The sequence below is a fragment of the Lepidochelys kempii genome, chromosome 2 (assembly GCF_965140285.1).
Source record: "Lepidochelys kempii isolate rLepKem1 chromosome 2, rLepKem1.hap1, whole genome shotgun sequence".
Classification (NCBI taxonomy): domain Eukaryota; kingdom Metazoa; phylum Chordata; order Testudines; family Cheloniidae; genus Lepidochelys; species Lepidochelys kempii.
This window is the reverse complement of record NC_136381.1, coordinates 258,899,213-258,921,102: the sequence shown is the minus strand read 5'-3', so window position 1 is coordinate 258,921,102 and position 21,890 is coordinate 258,899,213. Positions and strand designations below refer to the sequence as shown.

The 21,890-nt window shown below is 48.1% G+C and overlaps 1 protein-coding gene across 3 annotated transcripts in view; it reads right to left on the bottom strand.

The window, feature by feature from the left end:
• Nucleotides 1–21,890, bottom strand: part of PLCD1 (phospholipase C delta 1) — a 91,673-nt gene that overhangs the window by 11,576 nt on the left and 58,207 nt on the right. For all 3 annotated transcript variants that reach the window (XM_073334724.2, XM_073334723.1, XM_073334725.2), the window contains exons 5-10: nt 21,586–21,817; nt 16,754–16,955; nt 15,128–15,272; nt 13,735–13,884; nt 3,234–3,401; nt 1,435–1,591 (exon numbers count right to left, since the gene is read on the bottom strand). In XM_073334724.2, coding sequence (XP_073190825.1) covers nt 1,435–1,591; nt 3,234–3,401; nt 13,735–13,884; nt 15,128–15,272; nt 16,754–16,955; nt 21,586–21,817 — 1,054 coding nt within the window. The remainder of the gene's footprint in view (nt 1–1,434; nt 1,592–3,233; nt 3,402–13,734; nt 13,885–15,127; nt 15,273–16,753; nt 16,956–21,585; nt 21,818–21,890) is intronic.

The window sequence follows — 21,890 nt, the reverse complement described above, 5'->3', positions numbered from 1 at the left end:
CTGACCTGACTTCTGCATGGGCAGGGCTGTGGGCTTTGGAACGTGTGTTAATAACATCATAGAGGGAAATCTTATCACTTCTCAATGTTGCCACACATACTTTACCAGGGCAATACTGACCAGCAAATTATGTGTTTTTAAATGATTCCTCATGCGGCACACCTTGTACAAACGTTATTACAATGGTGTATAGAGTGTGAACACAGGAGTATATTCTGTCACCACTTCTTTCCCTTTATCAGACACACTGTCACAAAATCACTTCCACTGCTTCTTTCGGTGACATACCCAGCCAAAGAGACCAAACCTTTTAGGTGCCTCCTCATCCACATTTGATCACTAATCTGGTGGTGATCACTCCAAAGTGGACTCTCATTTACTAAGTAAATTGAACCCTCACCCAAACCTGCAGTCACTTTGCATACAGTTCCCATCCTGAGCCACCATTGCTGGGAACTAGAGCAGAGCAAGTATTCGAATTTTTCAATGAAGTGGTTCTGCCTTGTGAATACTAAAGCAGATGAATATTCTGGCAGGAATGCTGACCGAAATAGTTAATGTGACAGGGATAATGCAGAACATTCACAAAAAGCAGAATTCAAAGAGCAACTATTCACACAAGAAACTTGATTCTGAGAGCTAAACTCATCCAATCAGGCAACAGAAACAGCCCCTGTGACCTATGTGTCCATTCAAAACTGCTTGAACAGCATATGCCATAACGACACCATTTCTGCTCCCACATTAATATGAAGGGATATTAATGGAGCAGGAAGTTCTACAGTTCAGTGCAAGAAGATATTATAATAAATCTCTGGCCACCTCGAAGCTTCTTGGGTGTTACTGCGTTGTACACAATGACCACTATGCTGTATGCTCAGTATTTCACAGTGACAAAGGGATAGAACCAAGAGCCTCCTACTCTAAAGGAACAGGCTCGTTCTGCTTCAGCCTAAATGGGACTCTCTATTGGATGCATGCAGTATAGGGCCTATGAAACCCATCTGTGAGACATAGCTGAAATAATTCTGTCCAGCAAACTGCAGTGGGGTACATACATTACACACACACACAAAATTCACCACATTACAATATCTGTTCATGATATTTACTACCATGCTTAAAGCATGTAAAATGCTGCTCTGGCTAAAATACCCTTAAGGTACCAGTTGTGGATTACAAAAGAGATCCAGGAGACAGCACTGAACGCAGCACAAATACTTAATGGTGGGGTAGGGAGGGAAGTTGCCATTTATACATAGAGAGACAATGCAAAGTTGTTTTTAGATTCTAAGGTGCTCTCTTCTTCTGGACATCTTGCCTTTAAAAGTGAATCTTCGCATGGAAAGACTAGAGAAGGAAGTGAGCACCGAATGTGTGGGTTCACGGACAAGGGGACTAGCAAAGCCTGTTGACAAGGCCGGAGGCACGTACCAGACTCCTGCGCCAGTTTCTGGGCTTTGCTCTCGGTGAAGGACGACATCTCATAGAAGGCAAGGGGAGAGGTGGCGCTGTCGAAGCCCTGGAAGTGGACGCTCTTGCAGTAGATGATGATGTCCGATAACTCCTTGGCCAGCTTTAATTTGGTGCTCTGGAGACAAGAAAGCAATAGGTTTGGCCTTCCCTCCACAAACCCCCTCACAACTGTGCAGAGTATGCACTCTAGTGATCACCGGGGAAGGACACCAGGGCCTCATTCCTGTCTCCTTCACAGAGGGATCCCCCAGTTTTTAGCACCCAGAACCTTTCGTGCAACTGGGCTGTACCCAGCTTCCCCTCCTTTCCCAGAACAGGTTGCTTTCAACGCTGACCACATGAACAGGCGGATTCCTGGTTGCACATTTGGTCTAGGCAAACCCTATCCCGGTTAAGAAAAGACTTGGGATGGCTGTGGGATTGGTGTTTGCATGCTGTTACCCAGCTCACCCTTCTGGCTCACAGGCTGCTAGTGGCAGGAGGTCTGGGAAAGATCTGGGCTGTGTGTGTGAGCTCTAACTGGGTTTCATGCAGCAGCTGCTTTGTCGGCCAAGTCCCATTGTTGCTCAGTGTCACAGCATGATGGACCCCCACATTATGCAGGTGGAAAGCTCTGCGCAAGGCTTTCTGCAGCGCAGGACCAAAAATGTTTTGTTTGCACTCTCAGCCTCAGCCCTTGACTCCAGCATTCAGACTTTTCAGTTGAATCTCAGAAATTGATTGTCTCAGAGCCAGCTGTGCAAACCGGAAGATCTACCCTGGCTGGGAATAAGGGAACAGAGAGGGCAGGATTCCCGGCTCCACAAAGCTTGGAGCTCTTCATTCTGGGATAGACGGGTTCTGATTTTGTCATGTGATGCTTTGGCCCCTGTTGCTGCCACAGCCACCTTAATTACGTCAGGGATTTAACAGGAGCAAGCAGCTCCGGTGAGGGAAGGAAGCAGGAAAGAAAAATAACCAAAGTCCAAGGAAACACCTGCTTGATTCCAGACTAGACATGAAATATAAACCTCTGGAAACTAGGGAAAACACATGATGGACCAGATCCACAGCGGGTGTTCATCTTCAGTGGAGCTACACTGTTATACACCCATAGTGAATCTGGCCCATAGTGCATAGGGACATTCACACACACCTGGAGGCTGGGAAACATCAGTGGTCTAAGATAAAGGGCCAAATTCTGCACGTGGATGCTTCAGTGAGTTAAGCGCATGTGTCTAAGGGCAGAGCTTTCAAAAGCTATGTTTGAGTCTAGGGAAGGACCAAGATTCTTATAGTTTGGCCCTGCTCGCCTGAACAGATCAGACCATGCCCCTTGGTGTAAATCAGCAGAGCTCCATTGGAGCGACACTAATTCATACCAGTTGAGGACCTGGTCACGTATTAGAAAGTGGGTTCGTTGGACCTACACTACGTTCAAAGCCCCATGTAGAAGGGTCGACTTTTCACAGCCCTATGAATGGTGCAATGGGATAAAGCGCTAATGTAATTTATTCACCTTAATTTGGGTTATTGCTGATTATGCACTATATGTATTTTATGTCTTTTTAAAACAAACTTTGTATTGTGGATCATCTAAGCACTATACCCAGATGTACAGACACTCTTTTCTCAACCTGTGTATTACATAATTTTAACATCAGCTTTAATAAAATGTCAAGGCCTTCTGCAGGCTGGACAGCCAGGATCTAGCTTATGCCCTTTCCCTCTCCACATAATTCTTCCCATTCAGTGATCTGGTCAGAGCTTTGACTTACTGTCCTCTTTTGCTCTACCTCCTTCTTCACAGACTCATCTTCCATTTCGGCTGCTTCATCCTCATCAGAGACATCTTCAGCCTCTGTGCTACTGTTCCCGTTCATCCCTATGGTGTCCTCCAGGCTGTTCAACTTCTTTCCCTTCACAAGGATCTTCCCCTTTAATTGCTGCAAAAGGGGTTGTGAAAAACGGGTGTAAGTCAGAGCAGAATCTGGCCTGATCTGTAATAAATCAGAAGGATGCTTGGCAGGACCAAGGCCCATTTGAGCTTCACCAGTCACCGGTTATTAGCCAAAGGAATCCAGTTAATGGACAAAGCCATCAGCCCACCAAGGCTGTACCCTACTCCCTGCAGTGGCCAATGCCTGAGATTTCAAAGAATGGCAACCACCTCCCAGCCCATCTGCAAAAACCGATGATAAGAAAAAGCTCCTGTCTGAGTGCCCCAGGTAATCAGCACGCTCTCTGAAACATGTAGTGTGATCCACCTTAAATTACCAGACATAACTACGAGTCCTATCAAAGGCTACAAAATTATCCAACTCTTTTTAAATATCTAACATCTCCCAATGGCCACAGAACAAGACTGAGAGTTAGGACAGACGGGATGTATTCCTGGCTCTGTTACTGCCTCGCTGAGTGACCTTATGCAAGTCACTTAAGCTCCTTCAGCCTCTGTTTCCTCATCTGTAAAATGTGGATAGGGAAACTTACACCATTTTGAAAACCGCTTGAGAGCCATGGTTGAAAACTGCTATATGCCAGTAAGTGACAGCATGTATTTGTCCAAAGGATTCCACATGATCACTATGCACTGGTCAGTATCTTGGACAATGTTCAGGGCCCGCTTTGAAAATATTCTGTGCTCAAACTCAAGGAGAGCTCTGGGCTTTTAGCACATCTCAGAGACATACTCTTTATAAGCAAAACAAAAAGATTAGGTGCCAGATCCCCCACTGGAACAAATCAGCATCCTCCAATACAGCAATGCCAATTTGCACCAGCTGAGGAGCTGGCCCAAGACATTCAATTTTTGTATTATATGGCTTATCACAATCCATGAGAAGGTCCCGGGTGACTTGACCATGGTCTACAAGTACCAATACGGGGGAAAGATTTCTGATAGTAGAGGGCGCTTTAGGGTCGGAAGTTGAAGCTAGATATATTTAGACGAGAAACAAGTGGCTAACATTTAACAGTGAGGGTAATGAACCATTGGAACTATTTACTTAGGGATGTGGTGGAATCTCCATCACTTGCTGTCTTAAAACCAAGACTGGACATCTTTTTACAAGTTCTCTTATGGCTCAAACAGAAGTTATGGGCCTGATGCAGGGATCGCTGTGTGCCACTCTCTGGCCTGTGTTATGCTGGAGGGCAGGCTAGATGACTGCGGCTTGTTACTTTTTTACTCCAGTGGGCTGGGATTTTCAAAATCACTTAGCACCGGCCCACCTCTGCTTCCAGCGAACACGGTCGGAGATGTAGCATTGACTCCAGCCTGGGTGCTTAAGTCAGTGCTGAGTGTTAGAAAAATCCTACCCATAGTGCACAGCACTGTCCTTATCTTCCCAAGGAAAGATGGAATCTGCAAATTAACCACTCTACTTGCTTTGCTTTGGTATGACATGCACTCCCGCACTCTTTTAGATCCTGCCAAGCACCCACAATCTTTAATGTATTTATTCTCTCAACACCCCTCTGAGGCAGGGCAGTGCTCGTATCCCCATTTTACAGCGGGGGAACTAAGGGGCTACGTGTCTTGCCCGTGGTCACACGGGATGATTGTGGTGGAGCAAAGAATTGAACTTGGGTCTCCCAAAGCCTCAGCTAATGCCCTAACCACTGAACAATCCTTCCTCTATATTTCTGAGTGCTGTAATGGGAGAGGCAACAGTCATGCTGTTCTTAAATGACAGGGCTGTAGTAAACCAGGGAGATTTTAAAGCAATCAAGCAGTTTTCAAAGAATATTATACTCTCTTTCTGGGTGACAGCACATTGTAACGAGTCTCAGCAGAGACCAGCCTGACACATCATGCAGTCAAGTTGCAGTAGATTTTGCTGGCCTCACCGCAAAGTCTGGCTTGAACTGAAATTTGCCATTAGAACCTGATAAAGGAGCCAAGCTTTTTTTTTTTTCCCCCTTAAGATATCACAAATAAGCTGTTTACTTTGGAACAACTCCCCTGGCACTCAGAGTGCACAAAAGCTGCCAGCAGGAGGGTACCAATTATGAGGCAACATATGGCAGGAACAGACATCGCCAGTCCTCATCTGGGTATATCTCACTTAATTTCCTGCCACTGCCGGGGCCTCAGGGATTGGTGCACCCCAGCCCCTCCTATTCTTTGCCTCGGGCATAAAATAGTTTTGTCTCCGTAGGGGTGCAATACTTTGGTCTAATTGCAGTTGTTGGAGTGCGTATGCGGGTGCTGGTGGCCTGTGGTATACAAGAGGTCAGACTAAATGAGCTGGTGATCCTTTCATTTCTCTGCATTCATTTCAGGAGCCAGTTGAAAACCGTCCCCCTTTTTTTAAACACTCTCCATAGAGCTGCCCTCTCTTTACACCTTCCCTATGCCCTGCAGTACTTTAGCATCCCCCTGTTCCTCTCTGTCCTTCCATAACATCTAGACCTTGCAGGAGAAATTCATCCCTGCATAGAGGCCTATGCACCACTTACATCCCACTCAAGCCTTCAAACAGAGGGACTGTCAGGCCTCATGCTGGCACTCTCCACAGGGGTGGAGAAACTTCATCTCACTAGCGCAAGAGCCTTCTCCCAGGCAGATTCTGGACCAGCCTTTCCTGTATCTACTGCATATAAAAGCTGTGTGTTGCTATTAGTTATTACGTCTCCGCCTCATTGGTACTTTATCTCTGTGACGCTGCCTTTTTATCACAGAGCTCTCTAGGGAAGGGCACTTCAGACCTCCTTGCCACCGCCTCATTTCTGGGCCCAGAAGAAAGAAAATGAATGGGCCATGGCATAAAACGTAGGAGATCTAGATTTAATTCCCATCTTTGCCACTGACTTTGCATGACACCTTAGGCAAATCACTTAACTCCTCAGCTCTCCGCCGGCAAGAACAGACAAGTAATCTTTTCCCATTTTTTGAGTCTTTAAATCAAGACTGGATGGTCTTTCTAAAAGATACGCTGAACCTCAAACAGAAGTTATGGGCTGATGCCAGGATCAATGAAGCTCTCTGGCCTGTGTTATACAGGACGCCAGACAATGGTCCCTTTTGGCCTATGAATACTGTCCGCCCCACCCCCCCCCTTGCCTATACCTCTTGATTTCTTTCTAATTCTGCTGTGATTTAGTATTTATCAGTGAGGGTGAAATTCATTGGTAGGTCAATCTTAAATCCTATTCTGAGAGCTTAAGTGGCACACTGGTCTTGATGCGACCCTCTTGCACGGGATGAGGTTCATAACTGAGCTGTGTGAAGAGTTTCAGGCTCCAGTTTCTGTAGAAGATGCTGTACTACAGTGGTCTTCAACCTTTTTATGCCCAAGATCACTTTTTGAATTTAAGGGCAACCCAGGATCTACCCCGCCCCTTCCCCAAAGCCCCACCGCACTCACCCCATCCCCCCCTCTCTCCGTCACTCGCTCTCCCCCACCCTCACTCACTTTCACTTTCACGGGGTTGGGGTTTGAGAGGGGGTGCGGGTTCTAGGCTGGAGCTGAGGGGTTTGGAGTGTGGGATAGGGCTCTGGGCTGAGCCTGGGGCAGGGGGTTGAGGTGCAGGAAAGGGTGAGGCGTGCAAGCTCTGGGAGGGAGTTTGGGTGCAGGACAGGGCTCTGGGCTGGGCCAGAGCATTGGGGTGCAGGAGTGGGTGCGAGGTGCTGGCTCTGGGAGGGGGCTCCTGGCTGGGTCAGGGGGGTGGGGTGCAGGAGGAAGTGGGGGTGCTGGCTCTGGGAGGGGGCCCAGGGCTGGGGCTTGGGGTGCAGAAGGGGGTTCGGGGCACAGGAGGGGGTATAGGGTGCTGGCTCCGGGAGGGGGCTCAGGGCTAGTTTGGGGTACTGGCGCTGGAAGGGAGCTTAGGGCTGGGGCTTGGGGTGCAGGAGGGGGTTTGGAGTGCTGGCTCTGGGAGGGAGCTCAGGGCTGGGGTGCGCCCTCCCACCAGGCAGCACATACCTGCGACGACTCCCAGTTGTGGCGAAACATGGCTGCCGCTAAGGCAGGCTCCCTGCCTACCCTGGCCCAATGCCGCTCCCAGAAGGGGCCAACATGCCCCTGCAGCCCCTGGGGGGCAGGGGCGGGCAGCATGTGGCTCCGTGTGCTGCCCCTCTCTGCAAGCACCGCCCCCGTAGCTCCTGTTGGCCACAGCTCCCCATTCCCAGTCAATAGGATTGCGATTGACTGGGAGATCTAGGATCAACCAGTTCATCACAATCGACCGGTTGGTGACCACTGCTGTACTACAATAAAAGTTGCATTGAACCTTATTTCCATGAGGCTCGTGGGCTGAGCATTGGCACCCATCAGTCAGTATGGCTATCTGGAACAAGAGATGCTGACACCCTGATTTTCAGTGGCTTTCCCCCAGGATGAAGTTTAAAAAACTAAACTCTCGTTATGGCAGTCTCGGTTTCCCTCCATGTGATACTAAGTAGTTCCTGCCAAACTACGCCTGAGGGGAAAGAGAATCCACTCTTTACTTCAGCTCTGCTGAGCACGTCCTTTGTGCTGTGTAGAAGCCCCAGAGTTCCTGAAATGCCTCAGTAAGTAACGGCAACTGGCAAGACTTGACCACAAAACCCACTTCATTTACCTGTGGGAAGCACAAGGGCGAATACAACACAATATATCCTGAGAGGCAGCAGGACTGGGAGTAGATGGAACTCTGGACTAGAAGCCAGGGATAGAGAGTCACGGTTGCAGAGCTAGCCACATCTCTGCCTGCCTTCTGGTCTCTCCGAGTGCAGCCCTGCCCGTCTCAGCCCTCATGCCTTTAGCCTTCCCTAGGGTGGAATCCTGTGATTCTCCCGCTCTCAGACCAGGCTGCGTGCTGCGATACCCTGCCTATCCACGATGCTGAGCCAGCAGGTCCAACGGACTTCAGGCACCAGCGGTTCTACCCTGTGGGAGTCTGTGACCAGTGGCATACATGACCAGACAGCCTTTTCGAACCAAAGTACTGATTATTTTAACAACAGGAACAAAGCATTTGTTGTCTTAAAACCCTTTTTCTCTAAACAGTCTACACGCATATCCATCTTACGTAAAGCCCTATCATCCCCTGATGGTCATTTAGGCAGCCCTAACTTCTTCAGACTCCCTAGCAGGTCCCTGGTGTCTCAGTCTGGTGCCCTCAAACACCCCCCCAAATATCGCTCCTCACCCCCTTTGACAGAGTGCTCCCTTTTAAACTTAGAATCATAGAATCATAGAATATCAGGGTTGGAAGGGACCCCAGAAGGTCATCTAGTCCAACCCCCTGCTCAAAGCAGGACCAATTCCCAGTTAAATCATCCCAGCCAGGGCTTTGTCAAGCCTGACCTTAAAAACCTCTAAGGAAGGAGATTCTACCACCTCCCTAGGTAACGCATTCCAGTGTTTCACCACCCTCTTAGTGAAAAAAAACTTGCCCGGCTTCTTCTGATCTCCTGTGGTCCCAGCCTTCCCCTGCCATGGTATTGTCTCTTAACAACTCTCCAGTGTGCTGAGAAGTGTCTTATCTTCAGCCATTTGTTTCCATCCTGCTTGTTTTTTCGCAACAGCCCCTTTTAAACTCAACCAGTCTATGCACAAAGTAAACATCCCAATTACGCGGTCGACACACAGTATTCGTAAGTTATTACAGAATAGCTCCAAATGCATCACACACAGTTTCATAGATTCATAGGGACCATTAGATCATTAAGTCTGAGCTTCTGTATAGCACAGGTCAAAGAGCTTTATACAGTTCTGCCACTGACTTGATACATAGCCTTGGGCACTTTACTTAACCTCTCTGTGGGCAGGATCCTGGTAGGGGCTGAATTCAGGTGCGAATTAAAAGGGCTCAGCACCATGTCCCAGTTTCCACAGTGTGCAGAATAAGGATACTTTCCTACCTATCTGACGGGGAAGCTGTGAGGGTTACTGAGTTAATGCTTGTCAAGGGCTCTGAAGATCCAACACACTAATACTTATTACACCCTTATTTTGTACAATGTCTTTCAGGGCAACTGTCTCCCGAGCTGCTTTGCAGGGTGAAATAGCAATAACTGAACAATGACGTTAAAGGAGAAACGATGGCAGAGGATGGGAAAAATTAAGGGGCCCCAGCAAGAGAGGAGAAGAGACATTTTCCAGTGAGGTTATTAAGAGAGGCAGAGAGAGAGGAAAGCTATCCCAGAAAGGAGGGGCTGCAAAGGCAGCTCCCTCCAACACTGGAATAACTATGGAAAAAGACACAGAAGAGAACCTGGGGGAGGAGGCAGAGGACCAGACCTAGATTCACTAGTAGGGAGCAATTTGCGCTCCAGTATACATGCAGTGGGGGCAGGACCCAAAAGAAACACTGATGGCAGAGGCTTTCAGGGTAAGTTGCTTGACTCAGTGTATCTTCCAAATGGCCCTGGTCCTGCGTCTTTCGGGGCAGCACCGCTACTCTATGGATGGCAAAAGCTCACTCCAGGTCTCACAGGCTATGTCTGCACTGGAATTAAAACCCCCAGCTGGCCCATGTCTGCTGACCCAGCCTTGCGGGGCTCGGCCTAACGGGCTGTTTAATTGCGGTGCAAACGTTCCAGCTTGGGCTGCAGCCCGAGCTTTGGGACCCTGCCACCTTGCAGGGGCCTAGAGCCTGGGGCTCCAGCCCGAGCGCCAAAATCACAAACTGCCCCTTAGATCTGAGCCCAAGTCAGCTGGCATGGACCATCTGCGGGTTTTTTATTGCAGTGCAGACACACCCACAGCAGACGGGGGATTGCAGCAGACTTGTGCAATGATGGCTCTGACTCAGGCAGACTTTCTGCCACTGAGGAGTGAATCGAGCCCAAGGAAGGTGAGATGGGCAGGGGGCCACTCCATGGAGAGTTAGCAACTCTGAAGTGTTAAGAGGCCAGGGGGACATGGTCACGTCTTACTGTATGTGAGATGATGGGCAGCAACACTCTTGGCACACCAGCCCATACAGCAATGGCATCAGGGCAGCCACTGAGAAGGGAGATGCGGTAGTCAAGGTGAGAAGCCATTGATTAAATGCCTGAATGTGGATGTCAGGGTCACAGCAAGAGCTATCCACTCTATCTATCTGGAGTGTTTTATGAGGACTCTAATATTTAACCCATCTGATTCCTCTAGTCACCAACAACTTTAACGAGCGCTTTATTTCAATTCCAGTGCTGGGCTGGCTAGGCTATTTTCTGCATGCTCTGTAGTTAGGATCACCCACCCGTGAGTTATTGTTCCATTCTGATCTAATTATTTCTTCCACTTGGCTCCCGAATGAGCTTTCTCAGAGACGGGGGGAAATAAAAGGCCAGGTGCCTTTCAGAATGGCAGTGAAGTGACTGGATCACGTGCAATGTGATAAAGAACAAGAGAGACAAACTTAGACAGCCTTACCAGGGAAACCTCCAGGGGAAGATGGTTTCATGGAGAAGGAAGTTTCCATGGAGGGTGAACTAGTGGGGATGGGATGGGATCAGACATACCATGTGCCCAGCAATGCAAATCAGCCATCCATCTGTATAAAGCCTGCTAGGAGGCTGTCTGTGCTCCGGGATGGTGGAGTGAAGAGTGGCTGAGGAGGTCAATCCCCCCCGGCCCCATATGTGTAACTCTAGCCTCTCCTTTCTCCTCCCAGCCCCTCAGCAGCCTTCTATGCTGGCCTATGCAGGGATGTTACACAGACTGGTTCCATGGCCCGTGGGAGTGCCCTGGCACCCATGCAGCCATCTGCCAGTGGACCTCCCTGGGCAACCCTGGGCGTAGCTTAAGTGGTTCACAGGCTTTTGCTGTCCCTCGGCAACCGGGTTAATTGCCCCTGATGTGAGTAGGCAATGAGATTACTCACGTGCATAAGGACTTCTCACAGCAGTAACGGTTTGCAGGATTAGGACCTACCAAAAAAGATACACACCCTAGACAGCACCATAATTTATTAGTGTGAATCTGAACTGTGTCAACTTCCCTTTTCCTGCAGTGCGGTATATTTCTTTAAGTCCTAAAACTACCCAGCCAACAGACTCCATAATGATGCTTCTCCTGCTTTGCATTTTGTTTACCGCCTTCCAGCAGCTTGCCAGGGCTGGATTCCAAACTGAGAAAATAAATGGACACACTTTTTTCTCATAAAAAATTCATTGCCCCCTCCCTCTTCCCTCATCAGCTTTACTAGGAAGTGGAAAATCAAGGATGGTGTTTTACGTATAAATTATAAATGAAAGTATCTACAACAGTCAACAATTTGGTCTTGAGAAAAGATTCTACTAGGCACACATGTTAGGCAGATGGAGGAATAGTACAGGAGGGAAAAAGTGAGGAATTATTTTTATATCACTATTTTTTCCCTTTTTTAAAAAGCTGACTCGACCAGATCTTTAGCTGATATAAATCAGCCTAGCTCCATTGACTTTAATGCAGCGACACTGATTTACACCAGCTGAGGAGCTGGCCCACTGGCTATCGGAGGAGCCAGAGGGCATATCAAATAGATAGCAGGAAACAAAAATGTGCAAAATCTCGTTGGTTTTTGTTTGATTTATTATTTCCCATTTTATTTTTCAATGATTTTTAAAGATTTATATATATATAATTTTACTGGGCTACAAAGAGTTAACAGCCCTTTGAAAAGCAATCAGCTGATTTCAGGATTTTTCACTGAGGGCAAACAAGACGAGGAAGTGAGGGGAAAGTCAGTAACACGATCTCATAAGAGCTTGCTTGTCCAACTCAGCAAAATCTTATTCAATCCCCAGCCTTGGGGTGTGTCCTATTCCTGCACGAGCCATAGCACAGTCAGTGCTTAACTATGGAGTGAAATTCTTTTCCCTAATGCAAAGGTCCTAGTGGAGCAGTGGTGCATTTATTCATAATAATAAATCCTGTTTATTATAGCAATGCCTAGGGATCAACCAAGAACAGGGCCCCATTTTGTTAAGCACTGTACAAACACAAGGTAACACTCCCAAATGCCTTAAAATACAGCAGAACATGAGAGACGCCAAATTCCTATGATATTTTTGACTGCTTTTCCCCCTCCCCTCTCTCCCGCACTGACCATCGGATTTTCCCCATCCACAAACTCCTACCAGCACTTCCTGGGCCAATGAAGCTTTGGGTAAAAATAAGAATTTTAAAAAGCATTCAGAATGCCCTAGTTAATCCAAGGTCATTTTTGTCGCTGTATCTTCTCCTCCACGTGCTGCTATTTTGGAATCAGGCTGAAGTATCATAGAGCGGGACAGATTCTCAGCTGGTATAGATCGGTGTCATTGGCATCCAGGGAGCTACGCTGCTTCACTCCCAGCTGAATGAAACTCTGGCTAATTTACTGCAACAGTCCTAATGAGTTCAAATCTGTATTGAATTTATTAGCAGCATGGATAGTAGCCAACCAAGGGCTCACAAGTGTTAACTCACTGAGTTACCTCATCAGTCTGCTGGGTCCCTCCCTCTCCTATCAGGCCTGGGGGTCAGCTCCCCAAACTCATTGGCTGCACTGATGTGCAAGGATCTCTAGGCACATGCCACTGGCAAGGAGCCTCCATGCAAGGGTCCCTTGCCTCTGCATTGCCACCCAGCTCTCCCCCTCCTCACAATCCCTTGACAAGGCAGCTCCCATGCTCTCTATTACTCCTCAAGCTACCACTGCCCTCAGAATCTCTTTCAGTGGGAAGAGAGTCTGCAATATGACATGGTTTGCAGTAACCTGCACTGATTTTCCCCAATCACGTTGAGGTAGGGAAGGGGTAGGGGAAATCAGTGCAGCATGGCTGTCTCAGTTACTCTGTCTATTCCCTGGGAACGGGCCAGAATCCTCATGGAATAGCTTCCCAGGGACTGAAGGGCAGCGGAAAACAAGCCAGTGACAGCTTCCTTCCTCTTTCAGTACAGAACAGTGCTGCTCCTCTATATTATAATCAAGCAGTGGTCAATTCTGCCTATTCAGAAACATGGAGACAAATCCCCTAGCTACTTCTCCCAAGGAGCTAGTCTGCCCCTCATCTACACTAAAACTAATTAGGATAACTCCAGCATCCAGAGGACTTTAGGCCCCGGAAGGTCATATTAACCAAGTTCTGTGTAAGGTGAGCATATACAAAACAGACCTGTAATATCCAGCTAACTGGACGTGCCCTGTGAGAAAGCAATTGCTAACAGGGCTGAAGACATTGTCTGGCCTCTGGATCAGAAATTCCCTGAGTTCCACAGAGCCGGTCTTCACGTGAGACTCCTCAGTGACTCTCCTTATCACGGTGAGTGATATTACATGAGTCTGATAAGAACACAGGCAGTGTAACAACACACAAAGCAGTAAAGTAGCTCCACTCACCTCCGGCGAGGGGAAGTCTGATGTATTTCCATCAAGTGGCATTACCAGCAGCATGTCCCCTAGGATCGTCTTCATGTGCTGAGCCATCATCTTCTGCTGTTCCAGGCTACAGTGGTTCTCCAAGGAAATGATTACTGGGTATGGAGAGGTCTGTGGTAGGACAGCAACATACATCATGGTTTAACTCTGGCAATCGCTTCCCTCCGGGTGTTATAAAACCAATGTGCTGCGCAGTTTTCAAAAGGCACATCTCATTGGAAACCGGGCCGTTAACACAGATGAGTTCAAATGCACAGTAACTCTACACTATTTAACATTACACATTAATAGCACTATTTTGGTAGCCATCTACTGAAGCCTCCCAGGAAACGTAATCTAGAGGCTAGGACGCTGGACTGGGAGGCAGGGGCTCAATTCCCAGCTCAACTGGTCCACAGACCTTGAGTCACTTAACTTTCCCTGTGCCTCAGTTCCCCATCTGTAAAATGGAGATAATGCTTCCTGACCTCAGAGGGTGTTCTGAAAGTAACATCCATTAATGCCTGTGAGATGCTCAGATACTAGTGTGACAAGGGCGAGACAGATCCTATATCATCGAGTCATTTCTTCCTTTCCTGATGATGCATCTAACGGGTTTTAGGACCCTAGGAAAGTGCTACCCACTGTACACCCCCATGGATATTTCCTTGCAATGTAGGCTTCTGATTTCTGCATCCTAAAATCCTGGGGAAAACAGGATGTTGGCTCTAAAGGCAATTTAACTGAAGAAGAAGGAGCAAGCCTGAGTCCCCAGTGAGTCTGGAAGAACAACAGTCTTGATATAAAGGATGACAGCCCGGGGCTGCTATTCAAGGCACCCAGGTTTGATTGCTACATCCTGTAATTTACTCCCAGTAGGAAGAGAGAGGGAATATCTCCCATCAGTCCCTCACATGCACACACATGGATTTCTCTAAAACCTCTGGATAAATAAGGCTGAGCCATCAGACATCACAGCCAAGCTAATCATGAAATGAACAGCTGAGTTAATTGGACTGCCTACATTTCCCATTGCCTACATGCATTATTGTTCTAATTTCTGGTTACTGTCTTCACTGTGGTAGGGGTCCAGATCCCATCACGCTAAGTGCTGCGCCCATGGACAATGCAAAGACAATCCCTGCCCCAAAGGGCTCAGCATTTCAATAACCCTCAGGTGCTGCTCACTGCAGAGGGCAAGGCACAAGTATGGCAGCCCAGAAAGGGACCAATGAGAAATGCAAGTATGCAGGTTTCATTCTGTACGCACAATGGAAAGCTGATTATTTCACTGAAGCGGAACGTCTGCCTGTTTGTTCTCAGGGAAAAGAAATGAAGCTGCAGGATAAACACCCCCCCCATCCTTTGTTCTTACTTTGAAAGCATAGTTCTTGATGGCCTTTATGGCATCACTGAAGAGGATCTTGGAGGTGAGTGTGTAGCCATGATAAATAACAGGCTCTGAGTTAGGACCATCCCAGCAGTCCAGCTCCACACAGCGGCAGCCTTTGGTCAGGGCTCTGGAAACAAAGAATGGAGGCATTCTGGTTTTTCTCCCCGCTCCCCTCCAAAAATGGGACGATATTGTACATGAGCATTTCAATATACGCTCATGGATGGCTTTGACAAGTGCACAGTAAGTGAAAAAAGGGGAACCTGTAAAAAGTGCAGTGGGACTGAGGAGCGGGGAGCTCAAGAGAGATCAGAGCAACTGAAAGGAGAGGAGCTCAGAGAAACTGATGAGCAAGCTCAGAAATGCATAAAGGAATCTGAGGAGAAGGGAGATGGGAAAAGCTCAGGGCACCTGAAGATAACGGGGATCTGAAAAGCACAGGCGGGGGTTGGAGAGAAGGGAGATTAGGGAAGCCTTGAGATGGCGAAGAGCAGATCAGGAAAGGCTGACTGGGCATAAAAAGAGTGGATCAAAGAAGCCATGAGTAGCTGCCACAATCAGAGAGGCCTAGACCATGTGCATTCTTCATGCAGATTTGACAAGGAATTGGGGATGCATTTTCAAAGTTGTGCTCACTGACATAGCTATGCGAACTTCACTGTCATTTAATGAGACTAAATCCCCTTTAGAAAGTTCACCCCACAGATTATACATCTTGAATGTATGCTCAGAAAGCCCCTGCCCTGCATTGTCTGGTTCAGTCATTTCCTGCCTTCAAACGTAAGTTCTTGTCTATATATTCATCACTGTAGGCTTCTGAAGATGATCTTTCCACTTTTCTCTACAGAGGCATATGTGTACAGTAGGCCGTGTGTAGAGTAATTCCCCCATATGCCTAAAGAGACCCATCTCCTATAAGCACTGCTACGAGACTTGTGGGAACCACCGAGTTAACCCCAATGGAAACAGGATTAAGTAATTTCCTGATATTGCAAAATGCACTCAAATAACTAATGAAAGCAATTCACCGAGCTAAACCCTCTGCCCCTCCCTGTCGCTTTTGACTCGCTAGCTGCTACTCCCCAACAATTCCATCGGGTAGGCAAGGAGCCATGGTAGCAGAGCACCTGCTCAGTGGAACTAGGGCTCACACTTTGATCATGACTCACGTGACTTGGGGGGTTTCCTCCTGGAATCATGCTATTGCCTGAGAATTCAGCTTTCACTGAAAAAAGAGTAAATGTCCAGCCCTCCTGGCTGCAAAGAAAAGCTTGAAAACATGACCCGTGAAGTCCCCAACACCAGAAGACAAATGCAAAGCATGTTACATTTATTAGTTTTTAAATCTCATTCCTCTGGGGGCCTGACTCAGGATTATTGCACGCTTAGGGTTGGCAATACTGTCAGCTACAGGGAAGTATCTTGTTGCTGGTTTGTTTGCAGCTGTTTGAGGCCACTTCAACATCTGGCTACTAGCTGGCAGACACAACAATCAGCAATAAGGTTAGGGTCAGTTCAGGCCAGGGTGGAACTGAACATTCAAGGGTCAAGTCTGCCTGTATGTGTTCTGTATCCTTGTACAATCTGTGTTGAGAGATCCCCCTTTACCTGATATAGGCCTCTGTGCTACTGGGCCCTCTGAGCTGGTCTTCCATTAAATAGGTATTGTGCGAAGATGACACCAAGTAGTGACTGAGGGGCTGAGTCATGTCCTGATAAACTTTACTGTGAGAGGAGTTGAATATGTTCCCCTCTGCAGACAGCAGATACATCAGGAAACCATCTTTGGTCATGATCTGTTGCTTCTTGGCTACCAGATAAAAGAAACATAAACCAGCAGTGAAAATATGACACCTTGGTACTGGAAGAATGTGAAACACCGTGAGCTGTGAGGCCCCTCAACACCACCTGCCCTAGTGTGAGGAAGTTTTATCTGTGCCTTGCTGTGGGTCAGCACTCTGACACCACTAGGTTCTGGCTACACAAACACTGCCTTCCATGCCTCCACTCTCTCTGAACAGGTTAGCTAAAGGCACACACCAACCCCTGAGTCTTCAGAGCACTCCTTGTAGTGTCCAGCCCCTCCTAATGCCCAGGCCTGCTGTTCCCAAAACAGCAGTACTCACCACCTTGTAAGATTCAACTCCGGATCACCACTTTGCTTAACACCACAGCACTGAGATGTATTTACAGTGAAAACAAGAATAAGTTCATTCTCAAATACAGACATTCCAGCAATAATGAGTAAGAACACTGGAAACAAATGGTTACATATAAAACAAAATCATAACATGCTTTCTAGAGACTCAACTTAACAAATTACCCTCCTGTTTAAAGAAGCTTATCTCACCAAAAGTTATCTCCAGTGGTTTCAACCAAGCCTGACTGAGACTCCACTTTCATGAAGCAAACTTGCTGTCTATGTCCTAGGTCAGGGGTGGGCAAACATTTTGACCTGAGGGCCACATCTGGGTATGGAAATTGTATGGTGGGCCATGAATGCTCACAAAATTGGGGGTTGGGGTGTGGGAGGGGGTGAGGGCTCCAGCTGGGGGTGCGGGCTCTGGGGTGGGGCCAGAAATGAGGAGTTCAGAGTGCAGGAGGAGGCTCCAGGATGGGGCAGGAGGTTGGGGTGTGTCTCCAGCTGGGTGTGCGGGCTCTAGGCAGAGCTGGGAATGAGAGGTTGAGGGTGCAGGAGGGTGCTTCAGGTTGGGACTAAGGGGTTTGGAGGGGGATCAGGGCTGGGGCAGGGGGTTGGGACACGGGAGGGGGGCAGTGGGGCAGGCTCCGGGTGATGCTTACCTCAAGCAGCTCCCAGGAGCAGCAGCATGTCACCCAGCTGGCTCCTACACGGCATGTCCCCCCGGCAAGTCCCCCCACTGGCTCCTACATGGAGGCGCAGCCAGGCAGCTCTGCACCCTGCCCCATCCGCAGGTGCCGCCCCTGCAGCTCCCATTCGCCATGGTTCCTGGCCAATGGGAGCTGTGGAGGCAGTGCTTGCAGCAGAGGCAGCATTCAGAGCCCCCTGGCTGCCCCTTCGTGTAGGAGCTGGAGGGGAGGCATGCCGCTGCTTCTAGGAGCTGCGCGGAGTGAGGCAAGCCCTTGACCCCACTCCCTGGCTGCAGCACCAGAGTGGGGAAAGCCCTGGACCTTGCTCCCCAGTGAGAGCTCGAGGGCCTGATTAAAACGTCTGAAGGGCTGGATGCAGCCCCCGGGCCATAGTTTGCCACCCCTGTCCTAGGTGAAGGATGACAGATCTTCTCTCCCAAACATAACCCCTTCACATCCCTCAAATTCCCTAGCAAACACTAATAATGTATCGTCTGAGCAAACCAAGATTTGCAAAAGGCAAAAGCCAACGACGTACAGCTGTACTGGCTTGACTAGAGGGTGCTCTAACTTATGCTGGAAACTGAACTGGTCCCCAGGCCAGGCCCCAAACCAGGGAACTGCACAGCTACTTTCATCCCCACCCCATTCTTGAGCTGTGCCAATGGCAGCAGAGACACAGCCCAGGAACATGGCCTTTCAGCTGTCTTGAACATTCCATCTAAGAGGCTGCACGGTGGTTACTCATTTCATCTCCGAGCAGAAATAAAATAATTCTGCATTTGCTCTATTGAAATGCAGGTCACTTAACTGGCCGCCTAAATATGGATTTAGGTGCCTAACTATTTTTAGGTACCCAAGTTTCAAAAAGTTCTCCTTGGGCTAGATTGGATAAGAAATGCAGACGTGGCGACATTGAGTGTTACCGAGTTTTTCAGGGGCTTGGAAAATCACTGGGATTCACAAAGGCTGAGTTGAGGAGCCTAAGCGCCCTATGCAATGACTAAGGAGGGCTAGGCAGTGGGGCCTCAGAATGGGATTCACAAAAGCCAGCATGCTAGGTGGCTACTCACCTTAGGGTTGCCCCCGTCCAGTTTTCACCTGGACAATCCAAGTTTTGGCTTGTGTGTCCGGGTGCCATTTGACAAACCCTGATGTCCAGTTCTTTTGATCTGTGGGGGAAGAAGCGGAGCAGGGGCGGGGCCTTGGGAAGAAGAGATGGAGAAGGGGGCAGGGCCTTCGGGGAAGAGGCTGAGCAGGGGGCAGCACCACAGGGGTCTGGTTACCAGCCATTAGAAATGTGGCAAACCTACTTCAGCTATACAAGCCAATGGGAGATGCCAGCAACAGGAGTGTGTCCTAAGCCCCTCTGCTCTCACAGAGATGGGCCCTAAGTGCAGGCTGCAGAAAGGCACCTCCCTCTGCTTGGGATTCTCAGCTGTGAACCCTCTCTTGGCATGTGGCATCTATGCTGTTTTTGCAGGCGGCCAGGGGAGGACCAGAGTCAACTCCCGCCTAACTTTTAGCCCAGTGGTTAGTATACTCATATGGGATTTGGAAGACCCTAGCTCAAATCTCCCTTCCTCATGAAGGGAGTACAGGGATTTGAACAAGGATCTGCCACCTCTCTGGGGAGTGTCCTAACTGAGCTCTGGGATATTCTGAAGCGGGGCTCACTCAGTCTCTCCCGCTGAAGCAGTTCCTCAGTGGATAAATCATATAAAAAGCCATTGGGGCAGGGGGACTGGATCCCAGGTCGCTCACCTCCCAGGGGAGTGCTCCAACTGCCAGGTTACGGAGTCATTCTGAGACTTGTGGGGGCAAAAGACCTATCTTGCTTTAAGATTAGACTCGATAAGTTTATGGAGGAGATGGTATGATGGGATAACATGATTTTGGCAATTAATTGATCTTTAAATATTCATGGTAAATAGGCCCAATGGCCTGTGATGGGATGTTAGATGGGGTAGGATCTGAGTTACTACAGAGAATTCTTTCCTGGGCATCTGGCTGGTGAATCTTGCCCATATGCTCAGGGTTTTCAGCTGACCGCCATATTTGGGGTCGGGAAGAAATTTTCCTCCAGGGCAGATTGGAAGAGGCCCTGGGGTTTTTTTTGCCTTCCTCTGTAGTATGGGGCACGATGAAGTGAGCTGTAGCTCACGAAAGCTTATGCTCAAATAAATTGGTTAGTCTCTAAGGTGCCACAAGTACTCCTTTTCTTTAAGTCTAGATGGTCTTTCAGGTGGGACTCTGAAAACCTAAATTCTGCCCACTCTGCACAGATCTCAAAATTCCCATAGTACTTGGTTTGCCCCACAGGATCTTACCTAGCAATTGTCCGAGTTTGCTAACATCTGCCTTCTTGAAGTCCATTGTCTTTCTTTTGCTGTCTTCCTCCTGACATTCCTTAGAATCATGAGCTCTGTCATTTCATGATCCACTGTCACTCAAGCTGCCTTCCACCTTCCAATTCTCAACCAGTTCCTCCCTATTCGTCAGAATCAAATCTGGAACAGCCTCTCCCCTAATCACTTTCTCCACCCTCTGTAATAAAAAATTATCTCCAATGTATTCCAAGAACTTGATGCATAATCTGTGTCCCACTGTACTATTTTCCCAACACATCTCTGGGTAGTTAAAGTCCACCATCACCACCAAGTCCTGTGCTTGGGATGATTTTGTTAGTTGTTTAAAAAAAGCTTCACCCACCTTTTCTTCCTGGTTAGGTGGCCTATAATAGACATCTACCATGACATCACACTTCTTTTTTACCCCTTTTATCCTTACCCAGAAAACTTTTAAGAAGTCTGTCTCCTATTTCCATCTCAACCTCAGCACAAGTGTATACATCTTTGATATACAAGGCAACCCCTCCTCCCTTTTCTCCCTACCCGTCCTTCCTGAGCAAGCTGTACCCTTCTATACCAATAGTTCAGTCATGTGTATTATCCAGACGCCTGGCCTGGGGCTGCCGTGGGCATGCTCAGAGGCAGGAACATAGGCACCTAGGGAACTTTTACTCCAAAAATTTAGGCTCCGAGTGAGCTTAGGTGTCTACAGGGTTTGGTGGCAGCTGAGAAGGAGCTTTGTGAATCCCAGTGGGGCCTGATTCTGGGATTTAGGAGCCTAAAGTGGCAGTTAGGTGCCTAAATCCTATTATGAATCTAGCTCTTTGTGACTCAGTTTCCCCATCTGGAAAATGGAAATGACAATACAAATCTGCCTTTGCAAAGTGCTTTGAGACCATCAGATGACAGGTGCTATAGTGGTGCTAAATATTATGCAAGGACTATTATTAAATAAACCATCTGTCGCTTCCCCACAAGGACTACAGCAACCCTTAAAACTCTATATATCAACCACTTTCCTGCTGGGTACTGGATCAGAGGAAAGACCTGAGAAAAAAGACACTTTCCAGTCCACCCAACACATCCTTGTGGAGCTGCTAACATTCTTCTGGAATATTGACACATTAGAGATGGCTGCTGCAATACAAGGTCATGCAAGGCTGCAGAAGGAAACAGTAGCAAAATAGTTCAAGGAATTGCTCTACCCAGAGCAAGCATTTTAGACTCTCACCCAAACAGCAGCCAGTGCTGCCAACTCACCTTTTTCGTTGGGTTCATATCTCTCAATCAGGGAGAGTGCAGATTCAGGGACAGCATGCTCCTCCTGCTGCTTTTCTCGGAGGAACCTCAGCAGGTTGTCCCTGGACATGATCCCTTCAGCACTGGAGTATTTTTTGAAGATCTCGTCTATCTCCACCCGCTCAGTCAGCATCTTGTAAAATGTCTCTATCTCCTCATCTTCCAAGGTCTCTGTCTTGGATTTGTCACACTGCTGTAAACGTAGAGGGGAGAAGGAGTGAAAACCTTCTTTCCTTATAGCATATTCCAGCCATAATCTGCACCAG